This window comes from Pinus tabuliformis, chromosome J, assembly GCF_031772625.1.
Source record: "Pinus tabuliformis cultivar Carrire ecotype Pingquan chromosome J, CPIR1, whole genome shotgun sequence".
Taxonomy (NCBI): Eukaryota; Viridiplantae; Streptophyta; class Pinopsida; order Pinales; family Pinaceae; genus Pinus; species Pinus tabuliformis.
In genome coordinates, this window is record NC_142295.1 from 1,268,561,665 (window position 1) to 1,268,575,927 (window position 14,263).

Below are 14,263 nucleotides of genomic sequence, written 5' to 3' on the forward strand. Positions count from 1 at the left end.
CCAATTTCTGACTGAGTTTAATGGCCTGCACAACAGGCAGGGAGGTGGAGTATGGGCTTTCTGAATGGAGGAGGAGCCCCATACTCTGTCCTTGAGGGGGGTGTTGGGTGGTCAACATGCAAGAGGGGCGACCAATGTCGATGGAAGGAAAAATGTCATTAGGAAAAGGGAACAAAGGACATTTATTTGTTCATCTAGGTCCTTTCGAAGGTTATGCAAGGTATACAGGGCAACATATGGATGAGAGGAGACAAGCTCTCAAATAGCAGAGAGTCAAATAGACGAGGGCAGACATGTACGAGGAGTGTGTTGAGTATGTGGATCATGGCAGGATAGGCGTGTGGTGATTGCAAGAGAACTTGGGGGAAAGGAAGAATGAGGCACAATGTAGGCACAAGAGCAGAATCACGTAAGGGTGTGTGGCTTGAAGGAAAGGAAAGAGAGAGCAGGTGGAGACACATTATAGTCCGGATCCCTGCTAGTTTAGTGTGTGGAACCATTGTGTACTTTGGATTCCTGCATAACAGAGTGGCACCTCTATGTGTTTGGAATGTGAAGTGAAGATAAGACAACAAAGAGCAGGTGGAGACACAATGTAGTCTAGATACCTGCTGGTTCACTGGGTGGAACCACTATGTGTTATGGATCCCTACATAGTAGAGTGGTGACACTGTGAGTTTGGATGCTTGCAAGGTTGTCAAGCAAAAATATTGTGTGCTCTGGATCCATGTCAACACAAACAAAGACACTTTGAGCTATGACTTCACATTGCATTTAGCAGGGGGAACATTGTGTGCTTCAGATTCCTGTAAGTAGGTGGAGACATCATGAGATTTGGATTCCTATATGAAATGGTTGATTGACATTGGTGTGAAATCCCTCAAAGACTTGCTCCTCAGACTCTGAATCTGACTCAGGTGCTGTCAACTGCAAGATCAATTGTAGTACAATTGGCCCATAATTGGGTGGAGAGTGGAAGTCTTCCCTCAATTGCTAGTTATTAGCTATACAGATAAATGTATTTACTTGTACTTTTGTTGCACTATGAACACTAAATGATGTTGTTATGGATTATAATAATCAATGTATTAGTATTGCTCATGGAGGAATGTGTTATTCATAATTGTCTATAATGAGATGAATTATGTGAATGTTCTCATGGTTGAGAGGGATTTGTAGATCCCTATGATTGTTGATATTTTCCTAAGTGCGAGGTTAATTACATAGTATGTATGATTACTTGTTGAGTTCCACTGATTGTCACTGTGTGTGATTTCTATTGTTTGATATGTTATGAATATCTGTATTTATGGACCAGTGAAAGTTTGTGGTTGATGTTGCGTGTGGCATATTATATCAAAGGATTTGATGTTGTGTGTGGCATATTATATCAAAGGATTTGATGTTGCCTGTTTGAATCCATTATGTGATTGATGGGATGTTGTTATTGATGAGCCTAGGTAACAAGAATGTTGCAACTCCCAAGGCTACCAACTTTACTTATCAACCCAGGGTTTGTACAAACTTGGAGGTGACAGTGCTATATGCACAAGTAAAAGTGAAGGCACTGCCTGTTGTCACTGCTCATCTGGCAAGAGACCTCAGGGGTTCCAAGCCAAACTTCTATAGGGTTAAAAGAAGCTTAACTCTTTGATGGAAGAAGAGTAAATCTATCCTAAGGGAAAGCTACTTCCACTGCGGTATTGAAGAAAACATGTAATGATAAACCACACCATAACTTAACTAACCAATTAAACAACTATGCTAAGCAGAATTGCTAAAACAATCACTAACCTAAGGCTAATTATCTAAGTTGCAGAAGTAAAGAGCATCAAAACTAGACTAAGGTGTAAGCAAAGAACTAAACTAACTTGGCTTTCAAGCGGAAGAGTAGTCGGAGGACGTGAGGGAGCAACATCGCATAAGAACCATTGGATCAGTGGGGTGAAAGACAAATGAATGACAGAGATTGGATCGCAGGAGGTTACGTAGATAGATGGGCGAATAGGGTTAACTAACAGGATGAATGGTGGAGATCTTATCGCGAACGATTAAGTGAGTGGATGGACGAATGAGGTTAACAGGAGATGAATGCCCGAAATCTAATCGCGTGGGTAAAGTCAAGAGACGGACGGACGACGCTAACAGGAGCGATGAACGACTGAGATCTTATCGCGCGGGTGAAGTCAAGAGATGGACGACAGAGATCATATCGCGGGGAAAAGAAACGTGCGGAAATGAGGGCGCAGGTTTCTAAGGCGGTAAATAGTTTTTTGCACGCCCTTCAGGCTGTAAGCATTATTTTGAAATTTCACGTGATTAGCCTTACTACGCGACACATAGCACGAGAAAACCACTTTTTTCACGTGCTCTCGGGCGGATAACGTTCATGCACTAATCCACGCAAGATTGCGCAATAGCCGTTGGATCAGATGGGGCTGATCAACGGTGGAGATCGACCAAGCTAGTTGGCCCTCAGGTTTCTAAGGCGGTAAATAGTTTTTTGCACGCCCTTCAGGCTGTAAGCATTATTTTGAAATTTCACGTGATTAGCCTTACTACGCGACACATAGCACGAGAAAACCACTTTTTTCACGTGCTCTCGGGCGGATAACGTTCATGCACTAATCCACGCAAGATTGCGCAATAGCCGTTGGATCAGATGGGGCTGATCAACGGTGGAGATCGACCAAGCTAGTTGGCGATCAGGTGAAGCGACATCCATCGAATCAGGCAAGGCAGATAGTCGGTGGGGACTTAAAGTGCATAAAGTGATCGGATGACGCGCTAGCTGTTGAATCAAGCAAGGCAGATCGTCGGTGGCGACTTAAAGTGCATAAAGTGATCGGATGACGCGCTAGCTGTTGAATCAGGCAAGGCAGATCGATGGTGGGGACTTAAAGTTCATAAAATAAGTGGTGGACTCCACGCGAGGCAGCAGTTGAAGAAAATAATGAATCGGACGGTGATTGTGAAGGTTTGTTGGTGATTGGATGGCGACGAAACAATGCGTGAGGAACGTGCTTAAGGTGGTTTCAAATGAAAATGACAAAGAAAACCAGTTAAGGTGAACAAATAACTGCATCAACAATGAACTCCATAGCTCAAGCGAGAACCAAAAACCTGTGTTTTTGGGGGTTGCTAAAGGGTCCCTTCCTTAAGTCATGGTCCCAGAGGGAGGAGATGAGGCCGAAACACCTACGCACAACCTGATAGTGATCTTTTTCCTCTAACTAACGTGTGAACTGAGAGAAGGCATAAACGAAAGTAAACTATAGAAAATGCAGCTACTGAAGCAGATGAACAGGATAACCATGCATGATCTACATTATATTGTTGTAATGAAAGTGCAACTACTTAAGCAAACAAATAGTGAAAACCATAAATCTTACTTAAGCAAATAAACAGAACCAGAAAGCTACTTAAGCAGATAAACAATGAAAAACCATGAATCTATTTAAGAAAATGAACAGAAATCTATGCTAATAGATATGCACAATGAAGAGGAGCCTTGGCTGCTCGGGTCGAGCCCTAACCCAAGAGCTTCAGCCCTCAGAGTTAACTCAGAGCTGGCTTAAAACAGAACTCATTATCATTATGAAAACCATGGATTACAGAGCAAACTATCACAAGTCTTTGCAGCTTAGGAATAAAACAGAGTTTTGGATCCCACGTGGCTTCCACATAACTCTTGCCACGAATCCTCCAGTTAATGTTGTCTCTAACTCCAAATTCATGTAGGATCCTAAAGAACAACCCCTAAAGGCCCTAAAGAGGATTGTTGACCATATCAAGGGTACATGTTAGCTTTTTATAAGACATTGCAATAAGAATGTCCCAATTGGTCAATTATACCAACTCAAAATGAGACAAAGATAATATGATTTGACTTTGAGATATGTGTTTACATCTTGGCTCTAGACTCATAGTCTAGTATTGTAAAAAGCAAAAGGTAGGTAATGAATATCATGATGTAGTCATGTTGGCATAGAGGCAATTTAGATTCACAAACTAATAGAAGAGGGTGATTTCCTTGGAGTCGACTATAATGTATTATGATAATGAAAGTGCAATACAAGTTGCTTGTAATAAGATGAAGCATATGGAGCTTTATGCCCATAATTTAAAATAGTTGGTACAAGCGAATGTTGTGCTTCTTCTTTATCAAAAGATAAATTCTTCAAATTGATGGTATCTTTATGAAACCACTAAAAAACTAGGTTTGTACAGCTTCAAGCTACTTTTGGACTTCAAAAGTTGCAATTATGATGAGGTGTACAAAAATCATTTCATTTTTTGACTCTCTGGGGTGTTACATGGATAGGGGGGAGGGGGAAACGAAGCTACCAACTTAACAAGAACTTGACCAAGTTCTCAGTTTTTAGAAGTCACATTTAATGCTGATTTTTATGCTCATTTTGAAAAAGTGATGGAACATCACCCTTATTTTTGGGTTAAAATTAAAACATTTTTCAACCATAGCATTAAAAACCAAATATCATGACTACGAAAAACACAAAAAAAAACACCAAACGCAAAAGTGTTGATGAGCATCAGCGTTTTCTAAGGGTTGAAATTTCAACAATTCTTATATTTGTTTCTACAACGTGCCCTCCTTATCACCTGCCTTCCTACCAATGGGCTTTGGCAATCTATTAGTTAATCAGTTCCAAAAGGAGGCTTGCACCTTTGCATCATTAGACACAAAGTTTGGAAAAGCCAAAGATACAATAGGCCAAAAGTTGAACACATCCATCTTTACAATGGATATGTGCCCCATCTCATAACAACAATTAACAATTTGAGGAGAGAAGAGTAGCAACAACCCCCTCTGGTCATCGATGTGATGCAAAATAAAAACAAAGCATTTTAAGTCAAAAAACAAAAATTTTAACTTCCTATAAACACAACATATCCAAGTCAAGGATCAAATTTCTAATGAAGATAACCTTCATTCAAGACCACTTGCAACGTGGTGCATGTCTTCTTTATCACCACTGTTCGTTAGTAATGCAATGCATATCTTCTTCATTGCCATTGTAAATAAGCTTGGTCAATGCCCTAGAAACAATTATTTTGATATTAGAAACCTAGATCCAAGCATTAAAGGCACAAACCTTCGTGGCTTTGAAAATTCCTCAAAATTTGAGGCCTCATGAGGATTTAACAAAGGGGGTCGAGAGCATGTCCTTCAACCTCCACCTTGAGGGAAGAAGGCTTGGGATGGGCACAAAATCTATCTTCATAGTGACCAAAGTAATGATCAGCTAGGTCAATGGGGCTTTCATGTCACTCAAATGGTTTATACCCATCCATCCACATTATTGACTTAAAGAGGCATTTTGACCCTAGAAGTGAAAAATATAAAAGTAACAGGGTGTCAAGTTTGATGATAAATGGGCAAGGGCAATCCCAAATTTTATGATCTGAACCTTGATAGTAGAGGCAATTGTTTAATAAGTTGATGTACTTTCCAAATTGTTTAAGAATTATAAAAATTACATGGGAAGGCAAGGATAATACAATAAACTGCACATAAAAATGCTTAACACATAGGATCAAAACCATTAATATGTTTCTACAACACCAAGGCCTGCTTAACACTTATGGTTGCACAATGAAATACAACTTGAAAAGAAAGCTAAAAAAAATGCATTTTGTCAAGTTCCAAGTGCTCGAAAGCTTCCAAACATGAGAAACATCCAAGAAACTAAGTATTATGTATATTTGTACGCGTGCCCATACACATGAACTAAGAATGTACTAGTAACTGTACCAACTCATATGTCACCTTAGCCTACAGCACCTTCACTTATCCTACTGTACTGTTGGTGAATTTGGAGACTAAGTATTATGTATATTTGTACGCGTGCCCATACACATGAACTAAGAATGTACTAGTAACTGTACCAACTCATATGTCACCTTAGCCTACAGCACCTTCACTTATCCTACTGTACTGTTGGTGAATTTGGAGACTAAGTATTATGTATATTTGTACGCGTGCCCATACACATGAACTAAGAATGTACTAGTAACTGTACCAACTCATACGTCACCTTAGCCTACAGCACCTTCACTTATCCTACTGTACTGTTGGTGAATTTGGAGAAATACTCCGATTACATTGCTTTCAGCATAAAAGAGTTCTTTAATTGTTAAAACACCCCAATAAGGCTGCCACTTAAGGTGTGGTCCTAGAAAGGCTAGTAGAAATTTCTAAAACAACTAAGTGTTTTTCCCCTTTCATATCTTAAAACTGTAATTTCATGCTCATTGTTGCATTTCAGTTTGGCCATGCATGCTCACAAAGACAAGAGGAAGTAGGGCATTGTTCATTGTTTTGATTGCAGGAAATTAGTGTTCATTAGTTCAACATTAAGCCATTTTTACGCTTCTCAGTATTCTTCACCCACCGAGTCCCAACAGTTCAGTTTCATCAAGTTTCAAGTTTCATATATTTTTGTTTGCATTTCTACACCATGTCGCGAAAGGGAAGGAATGTTAATGTTCGTTATTGAATCATGAATTGATGAATGATGGACACCAGAGTGATTTGAATTTAAAATTAAATCTGAATCGTTGTTAATTTTACTTTTTCCATTTCTTATTTTGTTTTTATAAAATTTGATATATGTACCCTGTCGTACCCTTTTCCCCTGTTTTGAAAAGCATCGTGGAAACATAGCAGAGAAGTGTGTGCTGTCTAAGATGATCAGACTTGGGCATACTCATCACCAAAAGAATTTCATAAGGGTAGCTCATTACCTCATGAAACGTCTTCACGAGATTTTTGAGGAGCCATTGTGCTTGCAACTAGCCTACATGGTGCTACTGTGGATAACAACAACTTTCAACAAGCCAATTAACCCAAAGGGATGCCATAAATAGGCACCCAAGGCAACTGCTGGACAGTTAATATGTCAAGGCAAACAGGACTGAGACTAAGGGCAAAAGGACAACCAATATATCCAGACAAACAGGACTGAGATTAAGGGCATAGTAAGAGACGGGATGAATGCAGTGATAAGCCACCTTTTACGGTAATTGATAAATAAGTGCTTATTAAAGGACAGAATGCCCATATGTTCCATTTGTTTGAAAAATAAACAAGCGTTCAAATGAAAACATAGTGTTATGACATCATACAGCTGTAAAAGTGCTACACATTTTGCATTCAGGCTTCAGCTGACTTTGTAACCAGAAAAACCGGTGATTAAAAACAAACAGATTGTCCAAGGATCTGCTGTAAGGCTATAAAGGTTCCATGTTCCATGTTGCTATAAATTGAATGCGTTACAGAGCAGAAATACGTTGTGTTCCCACGGGCATCCATATGTACTAATGTTGAATTTCACATGGAATTGAAATTTTAAATGGTCAAAGAAACCGATGTAGCCCCTTTTTGCAATCTTTACAGGGTGAGCCACAAGAAATATAGTATATACAAGCTCAATAAAAGGTTGAAGGTCCTCGCTGTGAAAAATTAGAATATGAAACAATCATCTCCCTGCATGCGACCTTGTCATCAGCTGCACATAACACATCAAGCATAATTAGCGGCCTGTCATTGTAATAAGAAATATTCAATTAAATTGCCTTCTAAAGTAGCTGGTTCAAAGCACATAATGTACATAGGTATTGCTTTTAAGATCCCACTTCTAATCCAGTGATCTCTCTAGCATTCGTCTCTCGTGCATCTTCCTCTAAAGCAGCTCCATTTGGGTTATTTGGTTCTAATGTCAAAGATTTTTGATAAATGCGCAGGGCAACCATCAAAATAAAAGCTGCATAACAAAGTAAATTGTAAAATGTGAGGCTCCTATCCATCAAATATATATTCATGTAAAACTCATAGATTACCAACTCCATTTGAGTTATCTGGTTCCAACTTCTACTGTCAAGACTGCTTATAAGGGCACAGGGCGACAATCAAAATGAACGCCATACAACAAAGTAAACTGAACAAAGTGAGACATCTATCCCACCAGATATAGATTGGCATAACCCTCGTAGATTTTGGTGCCAGAGGTTACCTCCTGATATGCGGGCTGCAGCTGAAGATAAGTTCCAAGCAAGAGCAGCTGATGAAAATAACACTGCTTTCTTGTGGGAACAAGCATTCCATATTTCCCAACAACGAAGCAATAAGCTTTGACCTAACATACAAGGAGGCCCTTCAGAGAATGAAACAAAATAAAAAATTAAAAATAAACTGACCAATATGAATTATCATATAAAAAGAACTGGAAGCATACCATATCCATGCAATTGGGCAGAATAGCAGGAATAAAGTTTGGGGATGGTGAAGATGAGAAAAAATGCTGCATAGAAAGATAATATCAATGCAAGTTAAGTGAAATTCACTGTGAATCTCAATTCATGGCATTTAAGTATATAATTTCTAAATAAAAGTTAGTTATCAGTGAAATCATAAATTTACCAAGCCTGATCAGAGTCCATATTGTCATCATGTGGCCACATTGAGCTAGTAACCACAGAACAGATGCCAACTGCATAAAAAATAGAACATAGTAAAAATACAAATCAAATTTTAGTAAAATGTGAGAACATTCTGATTCCAAAATTATATATATATATCTATATATATATAATAGAACATAGTAAAAATACAAATCAAATTTTCGTAAAATGTGAGAACATTCTGATTCCAAAATTATATATATATATATATATATATATATATACAAATGACCTACAAGGCAAAATATATGGCCTTCTAGATTAGTATGAAAGGGTGAGTCATTCCAAAGTATAGAGGAAAAGTTGCGTTAAGGTCAACTAATATGATTCAAGACTTGTGCACTGAAGATAAAACCTTCAAAGTGGTAGATGGGTCCCCAGAAAACAGATCTCTGATTTTTGCAAACAAGGCATTGACTGGCGGAAGAATCACTCGAATGACACGAAGAACGTCTGCTTCACTTAGCTCATAGTTTGTGGAACTAGCGTCCAAGTCGATTTCCCCCCTGCACATTAGACAGGTATCAATATCAAATTCAATGCATTACTGATTCACCTCAACTACATCCATTAGATGAAAAGTACAAATGTTACCTGCGAATAAATGACTTATAAAAGAACACTACTGCCAGATAAGATAAGGCAGAGTATGAGAGAATGGTCACCAAACTGCAGAAATAAAGGATTTAGGTTAGATGTTAGGCAATACTGATTTGCATCTTCAATTTCAAGGAAATATCAGGGAAACCAGATACCTGAAGGGAAAATCCCGTGTGAAACATGATGATAGGACGCAAAAAGAGCCTGACCCAAATACAAAAGCAGATTTTGGAGGATCACTCCACATGACCAAATCAGCTGGAACCAACATAGCATAGTCAACATCTGGTAAGTAAATCAGTTATTGGTCAAAAATGTCTACCGTATTATTAGAAGGGAAAAGTTTATAAATGCTTTGTAAATGCTTAAGGGCTCGGTAGAATGGTGCAATACTCATATACTGAAGCCAGTTTGTTCTTTCCCGAGTAGCTTTGCCATCTGGAACTGCAAATAAGAGAAAACAGAAAAATATTAAAAATCCACAAGTCAGATTCGTATCTGCTCCTACAAGCTCATCCAAAAGGATAAAGTAATTCTTCCAAGAACCAGGGGAAAAAGAAGGTAAATTTAATCCAGTTTTTACAGCTACACTGACAAGGAAAAAGTGACAATTTAAACTAATGAAATAACCTAGGTCACATGATACAAGGACATGGGATATGGAGAACACTGTATCTGCCCCTACAAGCTCATCCAAAAGGATAAAGTAATTCTTCCCAGAACCAGGGGAAAAAGAAGGTAAATTTAATCCAGTTTTTACAGCTACACTGACAAGGAAAAAGTGACAATTTAAACTAATGAAATAACCTAGGTCACATGATACAAGGACATGGAATATGAAGAACACAAAAATACAAAGGACATGGGATAGGGAGAACACAAAAATACAAGTATTTGACACGTGACATGGCAACCCCCAAGACACGACAGGGAGGACACTATATATTAAAAAATATAACAAATTAGTGAATTACACTTAAAATATCAAATATGAAATATATAAAATATTTACATGATGATGATACAAGTTTAATCATAGAACTAATACATATAACCGAAATAGGACTAAGTGCAATCCATCTCTGAACAAAAACATATCAACAAAGAGGCCCTAAATGGCCTATAGAGTCCAAAAAATCACGCTACAACAAATAACTAGTACTACATATTATCAAAATCATTGCCTATATTGGAATCCTCATAATCAATATCACCCTCTAAATATTAAAATAAGATTGAAAAAGCTTAACATGCCAAATCAAGATCCCGTTTGAGTGATAGGTACATTTTTAGTAGGGCCGTGACGGAGGAGTTCAACAACCAATGCCACCAACATCGAGGTAAATAGAGGGTTTGGTCCTCTTGATTAAATGCTAGTTCCATACCTTCATACATGACAGACTCCAATGGAAATGTTGCAATCCCCACAATCCTAAAAACTGTTAAGTCTATTGGATTTTGTGGGAGATCTAAAATTCTACTTTCTCCATATGAAATCTAGTGAGGTCAAAACTACTCTTTAACATCCTGAGTCACATGATACAAGGACATGGGATATGGAGAACACGAAAAATACAAGTATTTGACACGTGACATGGCAACCCCCAAGACATGACAGGGAGGACACACTATATATTGAAAAATATAACAAATTAGTGAATTACACTTAAAATATCAAATATCAAATATATAAAATATTTACATGATGATGATACAAATTCAATCATAGAACTAATGCATATAACCAAAATAGGACTAAGTGCAATCCATCTCTGAACCAAAAACATATCAACAAAGAGGCCCTAAATGGCCTATAGAGTCCAAAAAATCATGCTACAACAAATAACTAGTACTATATATCATCAAAATCATTGCCTATATTGGAATCCTCATAACCAATATCACCCTCTAAATATTAAAATAAGATTGAAAAAGCTTAACATGCCAAATCAAGATCCCGTTTGAGTGATAGGTACATTTTTAGTAGGGTCATGACCAAAGAGTTCAACAATCAATGCCACCAACATCGAGGTAAATAGAGGGTTTGGTCCTCTTGATTAAATGCTAGTTCTATACCCTCATACATGGCAGACTCCAATGGAAATGTTGCAATCCCCACAATCCTAAAAACTGTTAAGTCTATTGGATTTTGTGGAAGATCTAAAATTCTACTTTCTTCATATGAAATCCAGTGAGGTCAAAACTACTCTTAAACATCTTGAGTCAATTAATGGTACTGTTAAAAATTTAAGTACAAAGAAACTTTTATTTAAGAATTTAACATTACCATTATAATTGCATAGCAGTAGTAGGGCTTGGACAAATCCACTTCCCAACACTTGGAATGCCTTCTAACATTGCTTAATCGCTCTTAGATGCACTCCAAAAGCTTTGAGAGGTCCAAACCTATGACTGAATTGTGTGAGAATGAGGCAATAAATTGATTTTAAGATGCTTTTTCAGTTAACACGAGTCCAAATTACAAGACACTAGTAGGATTCGTGTCCAACATGGATCAAACTCATGTCGTGCAAATAAGACACGAGTCAAACTTGTGTTGGATACATGTCACACACGTGTCGTGTCTGACATGTTAAATACATGATGGGGGAGTATATGCACTGCTCCTACCTAGCCCAATAGTAAATACTATAATTAATGTTATGGAGTATATCAGTCCAAAAGCTGGGGCAAGCATGAAAACTAATAAACTAGTATAAAGATAAATCATGATCAATAATTTAATATGCCAATAGTAAATACTATAATTAATGTTATGGAGTATATCAGTCCAAAAGCTGGGGCAAGCCTGAAAACTAATAAACTAGTATAAAGATAAATCATGATCAATAATTTAATATGCGGTTTAGAATATCAACTCATAAATTTTCTTATTCTCACTATTTGGAGATATCCGGCATAATCCGCACAGGACAACATCAGTGTTCCTCGTAAATAACATTTTGTTTGCAGTTGGTATATTCGTACAATTATTGGCTTCTGTTATTGCTCATATACTTAATATTTTGGGCATAGCATGGCAGGATTGCTACAGGCTTTCTGGATAATTGGAAGGCTTGAGGCAAAACGCATAAAAAAAATCTAATGTTTATTCTATTAAATAGCGTGACGAACAATTATGCGCAAGGGAAAGAAATAAGAAAGAACTACTTTAAGTTTCATTAATGGCAGAGTAGTGTGTAGCTAAAGTACAATATACAAACATCAAGAAGATTGAATTCCTCATATATCTTACCTCTCCTGGACTTCCTAGATTGTGAGGTGTTCCTGGATAGCTCTGGACATTGAACATTAATCTTCTCCTGTATCATGGTTTCAGGAACTACACACAGGCTAGAATCCGGAGCTTTTCGTTTATGTTGTCGAGTATTTGTCCGGCTTTGCCCACGCCGAGTGGCTCTGCCAAGTGCTTCAACTACTACATTATCACCTCTCTCTGTGATCTCCTGTAGCTCCATTCTTGATCTTCTGGTGGATCTCCCAGATTTTGAATGTTGCTTCTCTAGTTGGCACGGACTTTTCTCCTTCAATTCTGAATCATCAGCCTTGGGCTTCTTTTTGAGATCAATATCAAGCTGTTCTTCTTCCATCGTACTTATTTCAGCTTTAGACCTCCGAGAATTATGAGGGCTCTTATCCCTTCCCTTGGAGCTAGTCTTTGCAAGAACAATGGAAAGTTCTTCTTGAGGAACAGCGTCAAGAACCTCTTTTCTGGGGCTTCTTCTCACAGATGCCCTGGTTGTGACGATTTCTTGTGAACTATCAACAGGGCCCATGTGAGATGTGTTGTTTTTAGGGCTCCTCAATTTCTGTTTACTCTGCTTTGGCGGTGGCGTTGGTGGAAGAGCATTTGAAAGATTAATGGGCATGTTCTCATCGAAGCCCAGAAGTTCTTCTCTTTGAAGCATATGATACATTGTGGCTGACAGGGCTGTCTTTTGACGAGGTCTCTCTGCCTTTCCTTCTGCTATAGGGGACTGAGACCCTTCCCTGCCAAAACCTCTCTGCATTCCTCAGTTGTAAGGATCCAAATATTAATTCAATGCCCAGACCCAGCTTATATCTACAAACCCTAATACCCAATCTAAAACCCAAAACCCCAAAGCCCATATACTAGTTCTTCTTCAAACGGCTTTCTCCATGATCCACAACGGTCACCTCCAGTAATTCAACACAGCATTGTCTCTGCGCTGAGGGAAAAACACTTTCCTCTTCGATTATGGGCCCCCATACTTTGTTGACATTTTATCAAAAAAAAAGACTTCAAACCCTAAACAGTGTCTGGAAGTTTGAGGTATATTCTACGTATATATCCCCAGACTCCATCCACGAATATTTATTGCAAAGCAGTATTGCAGATGCAATGAGAATTGGATTCATGGCAGTATTCTCATGCCCATTACCCGTCAAATCGAATTGCGCGGTTCCAGAAATAAATACAATCCTTCAATCACCATAAAATAAGGGAACAAAAAAACTTATCTGAAAGCGGTTCCGGTTTCTGCTCTGTTCTTCAATCCGACAGTTCAAGCCACTTAGGTTAGCAGGCCTAATAGCAGAGCGCAAGCGAACTGTGGATGAAGACAAAAAGAAATCACCTATAGCCGTTGGACCGCACGTTTTTGAATTCAAATATGAAAAGGTTGAAAAGAATAAAACGATTTGATAGAAAATACATGGATGGTGGGGTTTACATAATATGCGGCCGGGTAGACTCTTTCAAACTTTGTGAAGACATGCTCCTTGGAAAGCACAATTTGGGCCCATTCCATTGGTTTGTGTGAAAAACGCTAGTGATAATCTCGATGGAACTGATACATTTAATGAAGGATCTCATAATATTAAATATATTAATTTTATTATATAAATTAAATAGTTGACCCATATTGATATACATTGCTTTAAATTAAAAATATATATATATAATTAATTAAATTATAATTTTATTTTAAATTATTATTATTAATTATTAAAAGAATTAAACTCACATTTTTTTAATTTATAATTAGAAATTTTAATATTACTTTGACTTATCAATATTTTATAGTAAAATAATCATAATTTCACTTTACACGACATATATTTTAATGAATCAATTTAATTAAAAAAGTAAAATCAATATAATCATTTTGGAGATAAATTTCAACCTTTATGCTAT

At 37.6% G+C, this 14,263-nt stretch overlaps 1 protein-coding gene across 3 annotated transcripts; it reads right to left on the reverse strand.

Annotated features, from left to right (window-relative positions):
* Window positions 1–7,479: 7,479 nt before the first annotated feature.
* LOC149231882 (uncharacterized) lies at window positions 7,480–13,798 on the reverse strand. 3 transcript variants are annotated; one of them, XM_089379309.1, is made up of 10 exons: window positions 12,341–13,798; window positions 9,478–9,528; window positions 9,240–9,369; window positions 9,079–9,153; window positions 8,840–8,990; window positions 8,444–8,513; window positions 8,259–8,324; window positions 8,037–8,159; window positions 7,635–7,787; window positions 7,480–7,532 (listed from the first exon to the last, which is right to left on the reverse strand). In XM_089379309.1, the coding sequence occupies exons 1-9, from the start codon at window positions 13,113–13,115 to the stop codon at window positions 7,648–7,650; spliced, it is 1,581 nt and encodes a 526-aa protein (XP_089235435.1). In that variant the 5' UTR covers window positions 13,116–13,798; the 3' UTR covers window positions 7,480–7,532; window positions 7,635–7,647. The 3 variants fall into 3 exon arrangements, with proteins under 3 accessions (XP_089235435.1, XP_089235434.1, XP_089235436.1); XM_089379308.1 differs by having other exon boundaries at window positions 7,660–7,787; window positions 12,341–13,797; XM_089379310.1 differs by having other exon boundaries at window positions 7,660–7,787; window positions 9,240–9,342; window positions 12,341–13,794.
* Window positions 13,799–14,263: the final 465 nt, after the last annotated feature.

Bases quoted from the DNA above. Each gene is read 5' to 3' on its own strand.
- LOC149231882 (XM_089379308.1), bottom strand. From the start codon at position 13,115: ATGCAGAGAGGTTTTGGCAGGGAAGGGTCTCAGTCCCCTATAGCAGAA. The intron at 9,370-9,477 runs GTATTGCACCAT...TTTACTTACCAG, and splicing joins AAACTGGCTTCAGTATATGA to ATGTTGACTATGCTATGTTG. The intron at 7,788-8,036 runs GTAACCTCTGGC...TTTGTTATGCAG, and splicing joins TGCAGCCCGCATATCAGGAG to CTTTTATTTTGATGGTTGCC.